The sequence below is a fragment of the Lepidothrix coronata genome, unplaced genomic scaffold, assembly GCF_001604755.1.
Source record: "Lepidothrix coronata isolate B3197 unplaced genomic scaffold, Lepidothrix_coronata-1.0 Scaffold4, whole genome shotgun sequence".
Taxonomy (NCBI): Eukaryota; Metazoa; Chordata; class Aves; order Passeriformes; family Pipridae; genus Lepidothrix; species Lepidothrix coronata.
The window spans coordinates 5,555,211-5,574,813 of NW_016690184.1; the positions used below are offsets into that span (position 1 = coordinate 5,555,211).

A 19,603-nucleotide genomic window follows, 5' to 3' on the forward strand; every position below is an offset into this window, starting at 1 on the left:
CAGCCAGCAAAATTCCCATAGCAAGGCCCCGAGAAGTATTAACTCCACACTGCATGATGTTTTCAGAATTATTAGGTTCTGGGATACCCTGTCTTGTCTTTTCACACTAAAAGAGTGCTTTGCTTGATATTATCAAACCATGGGACAATTACTGCAGCATATAGAATTACAGTGTCATGATCCAGTCAGCACAGAGAGACCACTGCCAGGGGTTTCTGTCAGTTATGTGCACAAGTCTGCGTGTCGGGATATACTCTATGTGCCTCAGCAATGCATCATAATGGCAAACCCACTGTTTTGGGTTTGCTGTATCCAGTCATGTAGTTTTCATCTCAGACAACACTAACTGTATAATAATATTTTTCACATGACCTGAAGCCCAAGCAGCAAGCAGAATCCACAGATGGATCCAACTAGCTATCAAGGAGAGGAAGGAACATCTGTTAAAACACTTTTTCAGATACCTGAGCAGGAAGAATAATTGACAACAGCACATGACATACTATGTTTGAGTTCAGGACTGGTATGTGGCTGTGTGATACAGTGTGCATCCCACAAGTGAAGTGGTAAAAAAAAAGCAATCTTAGGTGTTTCCTCTGACCAGCACTACTCACCACAATGCTTGAGGAGGCAGAGGAGAGCTCCCTAGTTCATGTGCTCCAAATCACACATGACAGTCCCTATTCTGGTTTATTCATGCTATGAAATGATCTGAAGCTTTCCATATCCCAGACAAATGGCCCATCACAAGCTACTGTAGCAGTATAAGGAATTTATTAAAACTGCAGCACGTTTCCCACACATTGAGGTGGTTTTATATAGTTGGAGTCATGTAGTAAGTTACCATGTTCCTTTTGTAACCACAACTTTTTTGTGATCAGTTAGCAACTCTTAAAGAAAAAAAAAAAGGTGATTAATGAAAGGGTAACAACAGAAAAAGCATTTCTTCTCTTATCACCTGGCCCTTAGTTTTATGTTAGCCAGTCTGGACCAAGACACAAGAGATCCATGGATCATGAACCTCTTTCTCATGCTTCACATATAAAATTAACCTCACCATGGGCCAAGTTCCATTCCATGCAGGAAATAATACTTTTCAGGAATGCTGTAAGGTTTAATTCATAAGTATATAGAAGATCTAGGTACCCTATGAGTGCTACCAAAAATATGGCACTCTGATATCAATATAGTTTTTCTCCTATTAATTTTCCCCATTCATTATATTCTTTTATTTCCTCCACGTTTATGTACTTCTCTATGTGTCATCCAAGTTGTTGAAATCCACTGGAAACTAAAAAAATAAAAAGTATAAAGAAACTAAAAAGTTAAAAAGGATCTTCATTAGACATGTCACTAACTTGTCTAAATTGCTCTTTGAAGTGCTACATTGACTGTATAAGGAACTGAAGCATCTGAAATTAGGTGCTCTGACCTGAATTTCAGTGATGCACTTGAAGCTGCTGGCGTGAGTACCCCCTGTCCAAGAGAAACAAATCTGCCCAGGCATTTTTTTCTGCCCTGATCTTGCTGCCTTCTGGCAGGAATGAGCACATGAAGAGCAGGATGGAGCAAGACAGGCTGGTGCCAGCAAGGCTGTAGCCACCAGGATGATGAAGTTCAGAAGCAATCCCTCTGCCTCCTCCGTGTAGACAGAAGCTTGTGGGATACTAACAGATGTAACTGTGTGTGCATGTGTAATAAATTCTATACACAACTTTCTCTTGTCCAAGCATTTTGTTGGCTTCAACGAGCTGTTTTTCAGTACTCTGTGCTAGACAATGTGCATTCAAATTATTGATGACTGATGAAAGGTCAAGAAGAGTAGGACTGCACTACAGCAAGCCCTCACCAGCACAGCCGATAATTTCAGCAGAGGAGTTGCCAGAGGAAATGAGGAAGGTGGCACAAACTCTCAGGGTGAAGTGACTCGAGAGGATGGGCAATGAAAGGTGCAGAGCAAGAGCTCCCAGCCATGCCCACAATGCCCTCACGGCCTCCTGTCATCTCCAAAATCCCTCTCCATCCTCCATTGCATTACCAAGAATGACTCTGAAGCCCTTCAAAATGCCATTTACCTGAACTGCTGAGACTGCCTGAGCCCATACTGGGAAAATGGGCTTCCATTACAAAGCTGATTACATCAACATTTCTGTTTCTGATTTGTTTAAACTTGAAGGTGACAAATGCCTGGAAATTACCATGCAACTGTGTTTGAGTTAGTTCCATTCATTTTACTGGCATGGAAGACTTGATGATAATTTTTTTTTTGCAAAGAAAACTAATAATTTCCAGGATAAAAAAGACGTCACTTGCAAAATCCAAACTCTTCCTGTCTTAGTAAAAGGACTTCCCTTCATACTGTCTCAGCAGTGCAGCATTTTGCCTGCTGCATCTGCACTGAAATAAGTCACTAAGTTCACTTTATTTTGGATATCATGCAAAATTATACGCTGAAGCCAGAAATTTCGTAAGATGTGGCAAGACACAGGATGTTCAGTAGGACCAGCAGTTTTCTAATGTTACATTTCTCTCATTTTAGTCAACCAATAGGTGGAGCCTTTAACCCTAGAAACAAGACACTTTCTCAGATAGCCATATTCTCATAATTATTATGTAAAGACTTGTATTTGCTTTTATTAAAGCTTATTTTGGATGAAAAATAATTTGTTTTTTTTTTCTCAAGAGCTTATCTGATCCTCAGCTGCAGAACAGGAGACAAAAACTTAATAAATACACAAAGGGAGCAGCAAAGTTAATAAAAACAGATTCATCTACAACTACAATGTTAAATTAACAACTGGTGAGTCACAGTACTGGACTGCATTATGATACATAAGACACATGCTCATTGCAAGATCTCCCAAGAATCCCAGATATTTTAAAGCCAGAGTCCACACATTTAACATTGATTGCAAAAGTGTTGGCCGTTTCCTCTCCCACAGAGTGAACCTTCTCTTAAGAAAAATGAGAAAAGATGCAAGCTTCCTCATTACTGTTGCACTGAGTATACAACTTCTATTAAGTGGAAAAAAAAATGTCAGATGATATCCGTTATATAAAATTATTTTTAAAAGATTGCAAAATAGGGTCAGTTACAGACACTGATCCCAATGAGAATAAGACCAAAACTTAAAACCTGATATGAGGCAGTCCTTACTGTTCTGTTTTGAACAGAAGACCAAGAATTTTTGGAAAAAAACCCAGGCTGTTCATACTATTCCTTTCACTCTAGATGAGATGTTCAACAGATCAGAGACACTTGCCAATTATTCCTCTCTCTTCTGACCCTTCAAGCCTAACTAACATGAAGGATGTAGCTCCTTTAAGTACAGCTCAGGCATTAATAGAGAAAGATGTTAAAATGTCTTTGTAAAAGAAATTTTCAGCCTACAGCTTTCCAGTGACGGTGACATTTTATTGAGGATTCTCACTTTGAAAAACATGTCATTCTAAAGCAATTTTAGTACCAAAGAGAAATATGGCTATCATCATTATTTCAGAGGGAGCAGGAAATTGCCTAAATAGCACAATTTAATTATATTTCAGTATACTGTCTTATCTTTTTTTTTTCCCTTCTCTCAGAAAACAGACAGGTTCTATTTTAAAATTCATGACTCTGGGACTTGCTAGACAAGTTCTGCTTACCTCCCATGATATGTCCTGCACTTTGCACAGCAGTGGTTGCAAGCTACAGAAAAAAAACCCCATACTATTCTTGACAAAATTAATCTCTGGTTATAAATTGTTCAATAAAAATAGAAGAGAGCATTTGTGGTCTGAAGTCTATCCTAATTTAATATTTTTGTGCTGCCAAAGCATGCTTCACCAGGAAAACACAAACAAACAAACCAGGGGTCAGTAAGAGGGAAGAGAATTTTTTAACTCATTGTACTGATATGCCAGACATTTTTAGGGCTTGTTTTTAGGCTCTTATTTTGCTACACTGTGCATACTATCTTTCTTTTCATTGTCTTGCCTTTTTTATGTCCCCTTTCCATGTCTCTAGATTGGCTCTATTTATCTCTGTTGTATTCTTACACTCTTTTTCTTCTATTGCCCGGCCTCTTTCCCCTCATTCCATTCTCCTTAAGTCACCTCTCCCTCCTCACATTAACCCTATCTTCTCTTTTTCCCTGTAGTTCTGTACATGCTAAGGTTTTTCTCTCAGGGAATTTATATTTCATCTGTATGATATGCTCAGAACTCCTAAACTGTTTCAATTCAAACAAAATTTTGCAGTTATAAATACCTAAAAAGATACCCTACATGCACTTTTCTCTGACTTTACCTACTCTTTCCACCCTGGCTCCTGTTCAGCTTGTTAATTTGTGATATTTTGCTAATGACCACTTGAAAACTTCTCTTCATTCTGTTATGCACTCCTTTCTCTGGTGCCAAGGCAACTTGTCCCAACTTTCTCTTCTGATTTCAGTACTGTGCAAAAGAAACACATCTGGTTTCTATCCCATATACATTGCTTGATCTTTTAGGCAGCTCAATATTTAATAATGTTAATGCAAGAGTATCAAAAAAAGGCAATGAAGAAAAAATATAGAGGTTTGTACAGTGGTTTTACCTAAGCAACAGCTAGGTGTCTCTCACAATGTCTTTAAGACATCATGGGAAAGTAAACTTTGATACAAAAGCAGTTTGAGGCATTACATGAAGGTATACACATTGCAGAGAGAGGAAAAAGAGACAGAAAAACATCACAATTACAGCTACAGAGTCAAACTCTCTTGCTTGTATTAGTCAGACTGACGAGTGATGGGAAGGCCAAGTAATGCCATGTCATCAGAGAAAGTGAAAAATTAAACCCAATGTACAAGGCACCAGTGAGCTCTCTCCTACAGCACCATGTGCAGTTCCAGCTACAGATATTAAGAAAGATGAACCCAGGGTGCTGACCAAAGGGTGATGGAAATTGTGGAAAGACTGTTTTGCTAGAGGAAACTAAAAGGATGTGGCAAGGTAGAACAGCAAAAACAAAGGCTCAGAGGATGGGAGACTGCTGTCCAAAAACACATCAGGCACCAAATAGTAGGGAGGTAGGCTTTTCAAAGCAGGATCAGTGTATAGCGCAATTTCATAAAGGTTTTACTAGAACTAAATTAAAATTGCATTAGAAATTAAAAGAGGGAAATTAGCTCTAAACATTAAAGCTTTTCAGTTCTGGGACTATTTTCCAATAGGAGTAGTCAAGGTGAACAATCCACCAAACCTAAAAATGCAGCTTAATAAATTAATGACAACGGTTAAATGAAGTTGTTGCCTTAAAAAATTAGCTGCTGGAACTTGATTTACAGTAGATCTTCCACAGTTTTATCTCCAGGATTCTCAGGTCTGTCAATGCATCTGCAGTATGAGGATGAGGAAAGCCTGAGCTGGGAAGTGACAAAAAGGTAGAATAAGGAAAAAGGTAACAACTAGAGAGATAAAGAAAGGGAAAAAAAGTGAAGAGGGAAAGTTATATCTTAGGAAAGAGAACAGAACAGAATGATTATAGAATAAAATATATTAATAAAATATGTAGCTATAAAAACAGGAAAGAAAGTAAAAAGCAGAAAGATGGAAACAATAAAGATTTTTCCTTTCCTTTACATTTACAAAGCTTAGTTTTCTGATAGAAAGACAGATGGTAAAATACTAAAATACCTTTTAAAAATGTTAGAATGCAACAGGTAGTCATAGATACATCACCTATACCCATGTGAGTACCTGTTAACTAACTTTGTTAAGAGAGGGGATTTCCCTCATGGCAGGATGTGCAACCACTGATCTAAGTGTTTCATAACGACCTTGCCAGAGAGAACAAAACACACATTCCTTGCAAACCTCTGCTAACCATTCCCTGAAACACCCAGGTCAAAAAGAAGGTCTTGCAGCCCTGAAGGTGAGCTCCTCCTGGCTCTGTTGGATGAGACACTCCTTCCCCCCACAACTACGCTGTTTCAGCCACAAGCAACCTGCCCTAGAACAACCTGTTGCACTCTCTCTTGTTTGAGCACTCAAATTAACCATTAAATGCGGTCTTAAATAAATATAGATTAATGGAAAGGGCTTCTTTGACAACAGAGTCTTTTGGTCTCTCTCTCTCTCTCTGAAGGAGGGATGCTATACAAATAGGTTTACCTCTGAGTATCTGCTACAAAGTCTTTCCCTTCAAATGTCAAACCAAATCCAGTGCTACATTAAACCGTTTGGAAGTCTGAAGACTTCTCAGGAACTGTGTCTTGTGATTAATCTGTATATCACTGGTATATTATTGGTACTGTTCCCCAAGACATCGTATTTCACATATTGCCTATCTGCATCCTCAGGTCTGCAACAGAGGAAACGTACAGCTGACAACATAACATGCACTTCCTTTATGCCCCATGGCTGCCTAGCTCTGTGGAGCTCTGCTCCTCCCCAGTGCCAGCCTCTCAGGAAATATTTCCCTCAGCCCTAAAGCATGCAAGGGTCCTCCACAGGAATGGGTGCTGAGCTGAAAGGGGTGAATGCCGTGTTTGCACTGGGGAAACACAGTAAAACACTGACTGTAATAAAGGCCTCAAGTGGAAAGGCTGGTCCTATTTAATAATAATAAAATATAATAATAATGGCCAGTCTTCGCGAGCGAAGATTTGGGAAAGGTCATTAACCCTTCGAGCCTGCGCAGTGGATTTTTTAGGTGAGACACAGCGTGCGCTGAACTGAGCCCACCCTTTAATCCTGAGGTTCATCTGTCGGGGCCGAGCAAGCTTGGACAGTGGCAGTGAGGGTCCCAGGACGTAGGTTTGTTTAGAGTGACCTTCTCTTAGATGGATTGCCTCACAGGGCTGACGAGCTCCATCTGCCCGGGGGGCTGGGAATCGAACCCAGGTCGCAGCGGTGAGAGTCCTGCACCCTAACCACTAGACCACCAGGGGCCCCTGGTCCTATTTAAATTGGTGTGAAATATAGCAAACTGTCTCCCAAGCTTTAATTGTCAGCAATAGGCACAAAACGTGGCTAAGAAATTATTTTTCTTGAAAAACTTAAAGATTTGTAGTGGGATGCTGTCTTCATAAACATAGTTGTATTATTCTGGAGGGTTTTTTCCAAACATGCAATAGAAGAGTGAATGATAAACATGTTTGTATACTGTTCCTCATTTCCTTTTTGGCCCCCAGTCAGGAAATGTTGAAAATCAGTGTTAGTATTGCTGGAGATTAATGGCTGCTGCTCAGAAAGCATACAGAAAGGGAATATATTCCTGCCAGGACAAATACATAGGCCATTGGAAAAAAATCTGTGAACCACAGATAGGACTATACTATCATTGTAAAGATCCACTGCCTGTGTTGCTCTGTAATTAATAATATTCATATGTGGGTTTGACTGAAATCACAGTTGTGGTGGGGGCAACTAGGCAAATTAATGCCATACCTTCATGGTCTAACTTATTCTAAGGCATTTGAAGTTTTCTTTTCAAATCAGCTTTGCAGCATTTAAATGTTAGATTTTTCTTCCAGGTATAGACAGAATTCCTTCACGGATTTTTTTGCCCCTATATATTCAATATGGGTTTAAAGACTATGTAATCATTGCTTTTTTGTACGAGCAGTTGGATCTCAAAAGAGAAAATACACTCCACTGAGCTATAAGGCCTTTAAAATCAATCCCTGTCATCAGTTCATTTGTTTCCCACTCTCCTTCAGAGAGGTTGTACTTAAGAGCTCTCTGGCTCCATGTATATTGGGACACATCACTGCAGCTTCTGTATACTTTTTCTCCCCTTTTGTTTTCTTACAAAATAAGGAATAGGTTACAGTGACCTCTGACATTTATGAAAAGCTTTCCTTCTCTATATTCAGTAAATTCACAGGGTCTAGCCAGGGAACCTGAAGACAGGAAGAACTGAGTCCGACTTGGTCCTAGAAGCTAAAGCACAGGCAAGCTATCTGAGGCCATAATAATTTAAAAAAATAGTAAAGGTAAAAATGGTGACATAAAACATCACTGCCAGGGCATGTCCCCACAGTCTTCTGGCATGTCTTGCCTTCAAAATGAAGAGCTGGGGGGTCAAGTCCTAAAGTAAGGACTCAAAATTGATACCAACAGCAATGTGGCATGGATCTGTGTTTGCTTTGTTGTTATATGATGTGAATAGTGAACTAAGCTCATGATACACATGAGTACATTACCAGTTTACCCTGCTAACCCCATGGTTGTCATGGCCAGATTACCTCCCATGGCTGAGCTCACTGTTTGGGGGTTACTGTTTGATGGTACAGGCATAAGATGCCCCCTGCTCATGGCTGCTCAGTAAACAGTCATGGTATTTTATCCCATTTTTTAATTCAAAAAATAATGGATCTCCCTACAGATACAGCCTGATGGCATTCTCAAACTAAAGTCTTATTCCATATGCCTACATAATGTTTGTTTTGCCAGCATTGAAATGGCTTCAAAATAAACCCACAGTCTTATTTGTCAGTCTAACAAAACGCTAGCCAACCACCAGAGATGTCCAAACAGATATGAAAATCAAAAGCCATGAAATGACTCAGTGCCTTAAGTCACTGTGACAGCCAGGAGGTAATACCAGACTATCTACTTTGGCTGGAGTCTTCCTTGGCTCGTCTTCGTTTGCGGTGTTAAAACCAGGCTCTCATCTCAAGCCAAAGTGTTGTAGCTTGCCCACTTCAGAAATGGGCCAACACAGGTACCGGGAAAATAACTAAAATGGGGGGTGAAATGAAATTAAAAACACCTATGGCCACAAGGAGCAGAAGAACAGTTGCATTCTATGGCTACCAGTGTGGTTGTCCTCATAATCCTCCTGTCACGTCAGGAAGCTTTAGCAGTGCCTCGCATCTCTGTGGGGCCTGTATGTTCGAATATACATAAAAGTATTGTCCAGGACAATGGAAGTATCAACTTGTTGAGGATGTTCAGCCCATATTGCACAGCACAGATTGCAGCTATCCCCACCATCTACATAGGGATTATGAGAACATGGGCAGTTCTTTGAAGGTTCTGTAGCTACCTCTTAAGGTAAAACTTTATGGTGAAGAACAGGGAAATTACTCAAATAATAAAGATCACATTTATTGCCACAGTGGAAACTTTTTTTAAGCTCCCCTTTCCAGATACAAAGATGACTACAGGGTAAATCTTTCTGAACAACACAAACATGATACATTTCTCTTGAGGTTTGACTATTCACCACAGAAGCTACATGCTAGCTCCATCTTTAAAAAAGAAGTGATATATACAAGTTCTTGTATGAAGTAAGATGAAGGACTGTTCTGTGATGACAATTTCATTTTTTCCTTTGCAAAATTGCAATTTCAACAGGTTTTCTTCCCTTTTTTCTGCTTCAAATTTTCATTGTAAAATGACCATTATCTGTTTTTGACAAAATTATTTATTTTGAATGCATACTTTCTGTAACTTGAAAGTACTTTCTGACAAACTAGAGGTGAAATATGTACAGAAAAAGTGATACTTAATGACATTTAATGAGATGGAATCTGAGAGTTGTAGTAATGGTGCAACTCAGGTGACTCATGTATCAAAGAAATTAACAATACGCTTCTTGTAATCAGCTAAGATGGTAACAAGTCCAAAATTAAAGTCAAAATGTTATGAATGAGGGTTTCAGGAGAAAAGTAAGACCTTATATGAAATGCTAAATAATAATGGTTAACTAGAATAAAAATATTAAGACAAAATGTGTTCACACAGGTTGGGCAGCCTGTCCATAGGATCAGAGAGAAAGATCACTAAAGCGCAACCAAAAGAATGTATAGATTTGGTAAGCAGTCCTACCACAGAAGGGGTAAGTCTCAAAAAGTCAGAAGTCTTCATATGGACTATTTGAAATACCACATTTCAGCTCCTTATTTTGAAATTCCCTGAAGGCTGACACTACAATGACTTATTAGCATCAAAGAGAATCTCAAAACTGGACAGACATTGGGGGGACAAGTTGAGCACTGGCTGCCATCAATTCTGCCCACTTACTACTGGGCAGAATTAACATGCAAACCAGGACAACTGAGAAAGCTTTCAAGCAAGCACTACTCCAAGAAATAAACCTAATGGGTCTTTGAAAGGCAAAGAATGTGCAGAGTGCTGGACACCAGATGGGACAGGCAGAGGTTTGGCTGAGCCCTCAGCAACATCTGAATATGCAGAAGGTCCGGGGGACATCTTAAATTCATTTTCAGTATTTCTGACTTGCAGATTGTCTCTTGAATATTTTCATTAATGATGGTAATTACATTCACTATATTTGCTTGTCTTGCCCCTCCCTTTTTTCCCACCCTCTGCAACTGATTCCCCTGTGGTTGTTTTCTGCCTCACCTGCAGAACCCCATTTCCTTGTCAGTTCTGACAGGTGTTCATAATTTATTTTGCTTTGGTAGCTGCAGACAGAGATGGTAAATAAAGTAGTACTTAAAACTGTTAAACACTGACCACAGCTCTCTCCTTGTGATCCTTTGCCTTTAATTTGCGTGTCCCTGTCCATTGAGCCCTGTGCTCTTTGGACAACCTAAAAATAAACAGCTACATAGAAAACATGGTTTAAAAAATATTTCATTTACCTGCAATTCTCCTTCCATTATACTAAGTAGTTTTATCAAGTCCTCTTTAGAAAGCTCTATGGACTTCTTGTTCTTTCGTTCAGAAGGTCCGGGTGATTTTGAGTGCCGTTTGACAGTTGCTGAAGCCATGACCTCATCTTCCTTCCGATGAGGTTTGTTCTTTTTCTTGGCATCCTCCTGAAGTTTTTCATTCTCTGCATGGCTGATGACAGGCTTGGAACTGGAGAAGTGCCCGTTAGATGAGCTTTCTCCACCTTGGTTTCGGGATCTCATCCCTGCCTAGAAAGAAACAAACATAAAGATGCATTTATAAACAAAATTATTTACAAAAAAAGCCACAGTGGAAATACTGCCTTTGGAAAGAACAGCAATCTACTATAAACTGAAAATACTGTGATGCTCAAGAGACTGTGGTAGAAAGCTCAACCATTTTAACAAATCTGTGTGTGGCAGAAGCAAAGTTCTAAAGGAAGGGTAACCACCATTTTCAGCAAGCCAAGATGCTAATATGAATTTAAATCTATGGAACTTAAAAGTGATGCAGAAAAATGGTAAATAACATGTTCCAGTGTTTTCTTTCCTTCAGTTGACATTTTGATCATTTACAACTCAACACTGCAAAACAAAGCAGGTTGTTAAGTAGCTCTTATTTTAACATGGGGTTTACTTGAGAAACAGAAATGCAATTAAATTTTAGAAAAGCATATTCCTTGAGTAAAAATTCTCCACAAGAGTGGAATGACAATGCCTGACAAAGGTTACTCTGTAGTTTCTCTAAATGAAGCAATGATTTTATTCCAGGTAACGAAGAAAAATGGGGAATGCAGAGTAAATCAGTTGGCAAATAATGCACAAAATCATTAGTAAGTCCCACAAAGGAAGGTTGAAAAGAAGTTTGAAAAAAGAGCACAGAAAGCATGAAATCACTTAGAGGTAAATGGGCAAGATCAATGCAGTCTTTCCAGAAGATTTCTCTGAAATGTCAGGTTATGGTTATGGAATGCTCATATCTGTCCTCTTAAGCACCTACACTGCAGTCTTAGACTATGACAACAAATGTTCCTCAGCTCTATCACTTGACCTACTGTATTGCTAAATTTTTATTTCAATAGATCTAATGAATAATATTCCACTGTTTCCAAGTATTTCCTCTCACTTAAATTTATCTCTGGATTTAGTCTGCAGCTTGTTCATTAGTCAAACAGAAGCTTCTCAACATCAATAACATCTCACACTTTTCTGATAAGGATTTCAGAGCAGCAGGTCACTAGCGATGGGGCAAAACGTAAAATACATTGACTAATCAGCTTGGCTAAATTATACTGGGCCTGCTATGGCTTGCTACTTACTTGACTCAGATCAGTGTTATAAATCTCTTGCTCACATTAGCCTTGTGCTTCTGTAGTTTCACACAGCAGGAAGATTGTCTTTTTATTATCACTTGATACTCATGTCTTCATTAATTCAGTGGAATTTGTCTGGCATAAATGGAGAGAAAATTGGACCCAGTGTTTTCGAGCAAGAGAGTTTCACAGAAATTCCTTGCATTGTAGGTCTGCTCCTATCCAAACAATAAGTGATACAGGTATACAATGGCCTTTAGCTTCCTGAATGTTTATGCAGTGTGTTTTTCATCAAACAGTTTGGATTAAACACATGAATTACACTTTCTAAAAACAGATCTCCATTATAAGTATGAACAATACCTGAGAACCTCAGGAAATCTTTTAGGTTTTGGGTTTGTAATGGAAAAATAAACACTGTACTATGTTTCCTCTCAGATAGGGCTTCTCAATTTGTTTAACTTTAATGGGTTTTAAACTTTCCAACCATGCTTCCTCTTGGGAGAAAGCACTTGGGATTCAATCTGTCTCTATTTTCTAAGTGTTTCCTTCTGAGTCCCTGTGGATCACGGCCGCCAGCCACTTTCATCTCTAAACCAAACCTATTTTTTATGGCTTACAGTGAATGGTTTCATAGCTCTAGGACATCCTACGTGTTTTAAGAATAAATATTTAAAGACTGTCTTGTAGATGTTTTCCAGTGGAAAACAGCTTATTATATTACAGTATTCTGTTTAGTAACATGCCATGTTAGTGATTTCTCTATAGTAAGATGACTCAACTGTTAGACCTGAAGGCACACAATTAATTTTAAATTGAACACATGACTAGTTGAGACACATCATCCACCTGAAGCACTGCATAATCACCCAGATGCAATTAGCTGAATGTTAGACTTCACAAAAAGTGGTGCGTCACCCTGTCAAATCATAATTCAAGACAGCCATTTTGATCCATCTGCCCCTGTGGGAGCTGAAATAACAATTCATGAAATGTTGAAATTTAATGTAAATCAATACAGGCCCACAAAGGACAGATTCAAATTTATGGTTTTTTTCAAAATTCATTAAAACAGCAACAGATCAGCTTAACAAATTGACCTGGTATTTTGTATCATCTGGCTAATTAGAATATGATTGTCGTTAAAGGAGATAAAACTTGGCCTCTTTCGAAATTTCTTTTAAACTTGCAGATTTATTTTGCAGCAAGTCTTACAGGGCAGTGACAGTGGCAGACAATCTGTCACTCTTGGGGGAAATGCCCTTAAAAGCCTTTCTTTTTGTAAAAGCCTACCAAAATCAGTGTAACACTAATACTTACTCTGTCCTCCCTTATAAAGTTGACACTTTTCCAACATGTAGGTGACAGAAGCTTAAATAGCAACAGAAAGGGCCAAAGGTTTGATATTCACACAGTAATTTCCAAGGAGATTAAGGGCCAAAATCAACGGCATGATCCAGCTGTTGTGCAGTGCTCTAGGAATATAAAACAGCTGTAAGGATGACTGAGTTTTAATTAGAGTAGCATGAAGTAGCCAGAACGTACCAGTGATCTTGGCTGAAATACTGTGTGCTGGAAAGGAGTGCTTAGTATTGTCATTTTGGACATCCATCTGTATTTCTGATGGCATCATGATAAAGAAGAAAGGTTTCTGAGCAGTTGCATGACATTATTTTGATATGCAAATATCGAAATCCCAAAACTTTGCTGATCTGTTTTTTCACCCAGGTTCCAAAATTGATTCTGGGGACACTGCCAGTCCAACACTGGTAACAAATGACCTCCTGCTGTCAGCCCTGATCACAGCTCTATATCTTACAGCATTCCTGATCTGCTGAAGGGATTGTGTTCCCTGAAGAAATAGCTGGTATGATTTATAATGACTTCAGCATTTAACTCTACTTTTTTTCCCCCCCAACCCTTATCATATTGCCTATTAAACTGGAAACTGTTCCTAACAGTTTCCAGTCAAACAAGAAGACTTTATATGATCAGTCACTTTGATTTTGACATTTATTGGCTACTCATTTCAATATGTGCTCACAGTATCGGTACTTGGCATGGGAATTCTTCAGCCCCTCCTCTGTTTCAGTCATTTGTTAAGCTTTAAGCACAAAGGACAAATGCTATGATTATTTATTTGAGTCTGTACTGTTGTTCTGGGCATGGGTCCTTCAGTTTTCACAAGTTAGCAATCCACACAAGATTTTATGAAATAACCTTTATGTTAGTTTTACTGACATCAGGAGGAAATCTGTGAGGAATTTGCTGAGTAGGATGTCAGAAGAGGACAGGCTGCATGCTGTTCCATATGATAGCAATTTGATAGCAATTTGTTCTCCTTATAGCTGTTGAAATGACAGGTTAGATTAGGCTCTGTTACTAGTGCTATTAGAATCAGATAATGTAAAAGGGTTCTTTGAACTTAATATGCAGTCCCTCTTGCTAATTGGACATGCTGATTTTGGCTCCATAATGCTTTCCCTTAAAATAATAATAATAATAATGTTATAATACACACACGAAAAAGTTGATTTAAAGCCATGATATGGTTGTTGCCATTGGCTATAAATTTGTAGTCTGGAGTTCAGTTGCAGATCTAACTGATTAGGATATCATATGAAAGTGCTGCGTTTCTGACAGGCTAACATGTATTGTATGGTCAGTGCAATTGGGTTATTAGTAAGCCAAAACTGGAATTGTCTGCTGTGGCTCTTGGAACTGTGTCTTTCAGAGGCTCTGCTGTGCAGGCTTTTGGAGTAGAGCAAAGTGTTGTGCAGAAGCACCTGGTACACAGGCTTGATTGGGGAGAACTCAGGCACTGCACAAGGCAAATCTCTGCCTAGTGATTACCAGTCAATGTGTAGCACCAGGAGTGAAAAATAATTTAAATATACTCAAGATGGAGACCATATCATATAAAACCTCCATCAGATCTGAAACACCCCATAAACAAGGAGGAGAGCCGGAAAAAAAATTTAAATAGTATCAGCCTGTATCTGTAAGTAGCAGATACCAAGAAAAAAAACCACCAAATAAAAACACACACAAAAAAGAAGATACTTTCTTAAATGTCAGGAGGAGGGAAAAATAGATCAAATTGACCTTGTTGGTTTAGAAGTCCCAAGCAAGGACCACGCCCAGATGGGAATGGATAGCTTCAGCCCCAGGGGATCTAGATAGCCACAACTAAGGTTACTTGGCCTCAGTGGTGTGCCTTTCACAGGACAAACATGTAGAAATACAACTGTTCACACCACCTCAGAGACTGGCTAAAATTATTAGTTTTCTTATTAATTACTCCAGGTTGTTCTCCTGGACTCTACAGATGTTCATTATTATTGTTTTGTCTGACTAGAAGAAATTAAAAGGAATCAAATTACTAAGAGGTTGTGATAGGACCAGGTAGGAGCTGCTGGCTGCATTGTTGGAGGAACATGCTAAGCAATGCTGCACAGCTGGACTTGAATGCTGCGTGAAGCAAATGTGAGTCAGACTCCAGATTGTGAACGACACCAGGCCAAGGGAATGCAGACCTTATTCTTGGTTTGCTTTTTCAGATGAGTCCAGTGTTTGTTTCAGTTATGCTGGTCAGAGGAGAGTGATAAACCAGATGACTAATACAATGAAGAATGGAACAAATACCTACCCTTAGCAATTCTGGAGTTTCCTGAATTTCTAAATATTCATGCCTAGAGTACTAATCCATTGTGGTGTCTAACCCTCCCCCAGTCTCTTGTCCCATAAGCATCATGACTTGATTTGAGCAAACAACAAAAGGTCTTTGTTCCTTCTGACAGTATTACGTGTTGCCAGTGCGCTTTTGTGAGAGCACGTGTTCTCTGCTCGCCCTTGTTGGACTACTGGCACGGAGGGATAGATACTTTTTGAATCAGGACAATTCTCTACTCAGTAAACAGCTTGAATAACTGAGCCATAGGGCTGTAACTCCTATGCAGACTGGGAGAGGACTTGTCTAGCTACGTAACACCACTGCTGCTTTCATCCTTTTACCTGGTCTGTTTGCTGCCCATGGAAGCATTTGTCATACATGTGTGAGGAGGAGCAACACCCCAGCACATGTGCTGAGCCTCATGCACTGAAGAAGAAATGTTTGTTTCATTCTGTTGACACTGCTGCAATAGCGAGGTTTGCTGTTTGCAGGTAGTGTAGAAAAGCAGCAGTTATAGCAGACATACTTTTTGAGGTACAGCATGAGAATCAGCAAAGCCTTTTTGCTTTATCAAATATTTATTTTATAGCTTTTAAAATTGATTCTTATAACAGTGGAACATAGTAGCACATAGACTATATTCACCAAAGACTATATCAACAATAGTTCCTTTGCTTGAAAAAAGAAATGAGAGGAATATGTATAAATATAATCTCAAGAAGAAAAGAAATAGATTTGTGAAAATTCCATATCCAGGTGTCTTTCTAAATAAGTATAATCTGCATAAAACCAGAAAAGGATTTCACAAAACTTAAAGAGGAAACCCAGTCATCACTAAGGCAGATTTATACCATTTTAACAACATTTTCTTAATTCCAAGATAAATTCTCTGCCTAAATTATGGCACAGATTTACAAAGAACAGAGTTTATGCTGGTATAATTCCATTAATTTTGTCATTTTCAGGAAAACTTGTGGTTTCATCTGGAATACTTTTTCTTGAGTAATGCAGGCTGACCAACTAAGGAGTAACATAGAGTTGTTTCACAAAGATTCATGTTTCCCAGGCTTCATCTGGAAAAACATCTTGCATGCATGAGGCATGAGGAATGATAAGCTATTAGATCATCATTTAGTCAAAAAAATAAACTTTTATATATGACTCTACCCATGCTTTGATTACTGTGCTCCCCAGCTGCCAGAAAGTACAAATAGGAGTCATAGAGAAGAGACAGATCAAGTAGCTGACACCACTAGACAAACATGCCGCTAGGTCTGATGAGGGCTTGCAGATTTATTCTCTGGAGTGTCCATGGGGGGGACAAGGACTAGCCAGGAGCAAGGTAGGTGGCAACAGTGCTAACTGCCCACAGTGCAGCCTTTCTAGTGTTTCAACAGAGCTGGGAGACATGGACTACCCATCCCTCTTCCCAGCCCACTGGGAGTAAATATTCCTGTGCCCAGGACTACTTCTGATTTGAAGGAAGAGCATGAGTCTTTGGAGGAAAGAAATGTCCCTGCTTTCTGGAGCCTTGCACCCAGCTGATGGAGCCTGTCTTGAGACACAGACACTCTTTGAGGGCTGCATTGAGCACCATGCCTTATCATGAGTCTTCTCATACTGTTTTACAGCTTTCTGTCTTTTGAGTTATCCCATTTCAAATCAAACTTCACATGAAGATAACGCTAGCAATTTCACCATTAGTTTCCATCCAAACCCACTAAACATTTGTTTTATCACCTGACAGCCAGAATGTGCCTGGTAAGAGACATGATGCAGATTAGCTAGCCTACCAAAGATTTTTCACTCCTGCAGATGGGAAATCTTTGGTGTTAGGTAAACGTTAGTCATTTCTTTTTGCTGACAGCATAGAACCAAACTGATAACCTCCAAGATCAGATATCCTGTGGACATAGGAACCACACTATGTCTCTGGTAAGTAGTTTCTAAAGACCACTGCTCCTATAACAATACACTGTCTCCTGCCAAGATGGTAGGAAACTGCTGAAAGCAGCAATAGACAGGAAAAGGCTGATAATCATCACAGGTCTTGACTCCCAATCCCTCATCCTTATCCTAACTATGACCAATCCAAATACCTAAAATTCATATATCATTGAGGGAACACTGCATGGAAACTAAAGTCATTCCATGGTCCATGCAAGCCTTCTTTAAGCTGGGAATAAACCATGGGACAAATGGGGAATACAATTAGGAAATGAGGAAATCCTTAGCTTTTTACAAAATAAGTTTCAACTTTTCACTCTAAAATTAATTTTTATTTCAAAATTAACTTGGATTTTAGCAAGTGTGAGATAAAAAAAAAAGATGAATGTCCCAAAAGCAAAATTCAAGCTTTGGGTCGAGGTCAGCATCTTGCTAACCTGATGTGGATTGTGAATCCCCTATTTTTTTCAGTAGCCATGATATGCACAGGTGATTTTGCTGAAACCAGTCAACAACTACAGCTACATTTTATATGTGGCTAATTTATCTTTCTTTTGTTTTATAAAAATGCAAAAAATAATCATAATGTAGATACCCTTACAGATTTTACATCAAAAGGAAAAAAATAAAATCAACAGAGGACCTGAGGGGAATGAAAGATACACTGCTAACTTGCCAGCAGTAAAGTTTGTTTGGACAAAATTTCCCATAAATGTTGTCTCCAAGAGACAACAATGTAAAAAAACCATCTGCAGCATCTCAAATTTCAGCTGAAAACCAAAGTAGGGAGCAAGTTCCAAATCTCTCTCAGTGACCCCTTTGTAGGAAGTTTCAGTTGTTGATAGACAGAGAGTACCAGTTTGCACATGAATGCCCAGTGGTCTGGTGAGACATGAATTTAACCCCCTTCATTTGACCGGGCTGCCTTCCACCTCCCAGAAGGTTCCTCCTCTGTGAAGCTTAACTGGCTTCAAAACAAGGAGATAAAAATAGTTTCTGATCCCAAGCCTGCCCTTGAGTTTCACTATGAATTTTGGTGGGTTTACCATAGTATTTTTCCCATTAGGAAAAAAAAAAAAAGAATTATTTGGCTACATGTATACTGGAGATTAACCATGTCCAGGACTGGTCTCTGACTGTGAGGCCAGCTGTCCTGGAAAATCCTTCAGGCTCTTAAGCCCTCTTAGCATCCATAACATGCTGGCTGCATCCACACTGCCCACTGGGAATTGCTCCTAGCCCATACTAACTCCTGAAACGTGCTCTTAAATGGTTCAGGAGGGTGTTAAATAGTCTGACCCAAAGTGTGCCAGAGACCATTTGAACAGTTTAGTATGAGTAGAGACATTCCCCTTCCAGTATCTGTGCTCATGCCCATCACTGTTTAATTTGCAGCCTTTCCTTTCCACAGACTGCTCCTTTACAAACTAAGGAAATGGAAAACTAATCAGCCATGTAAAGGGAAAGTGCAACTCACCATAAATACACACTCTGGAGAGAGAAAATAAGCGGAGGGCGATGGGAAAGCAGAAAAGGATCCGAATTTTTCAAGTAAGTTAGGTCAAGGCATGCAGAAGTCTACTACTTATTCTAGAGGCATACTTTTAAGTTGCTGCTGAAGCATGGTTTGAGATATAGCAGTTCAGCAGGAGGCAGGAAGGGACAGGGCAGCTGAAGCAGAGAGGTTGCACAGCATCCCTACTTCACACCAGTCTTATCCTGACTTTTGCTGGGCTTGGTGGAACAAACTTTGAGCTCTTGTGCTTCATGTCACTGATAAGAAGACTAGCACTGTGAAGTTCCAGAGTGGTCTTTGCATTTTTCAAAGCTTTGGCCTTCGCTTGTCATTACTATTTGCAAAGAGGTTAAAGGAGAGTCTTACTTCATTTCTGGCAGTGCCAGCCCAGTGACTGTCATTATTTCCCAATAATCCTGCAGGCTTTCCACTGACTTCAGAACTTGTGGCAAAGAAAGTAAAGAAATAAATGTCAGCCTAGCTGATTTAAGTAATACCAATGCCTTCATGCTGACAGGGAGCAGCACAAAAACATGCAGATACCTCA

At 39.3% G+C, this 19,603-nt stretch overlaps 1 protein-coding gene across 4 annotated transcripts in view; it reads right to left on the reverse strand.

The window, feature by feature from the left end:
- The window catches only part of FILIP1 (filamin A interacting protein 1), a 105,754-nt gene that overhangs the window by 53,008 nt on the left and 33,143 nt on the right, over window positions 1-19,603 (reverse strand). For all 4 annotated transcript variants that reach the window (XM_017825456.1, XM_017825465.1, XM_017825483.1 and 1 more), the window contains one exon: window positions 10,578-10,856. In XM_017825456.1, the coding sequence (XP_017680945.1) occupies window positions 10,578-10,850 (273 nt within the window). In that variant the 5' untranslated portion in view covers window positions 10,851-10,856. The remainder of the gene's footprint in view (window positions 1-10,577; window positions 10,857-19,603) is intronic.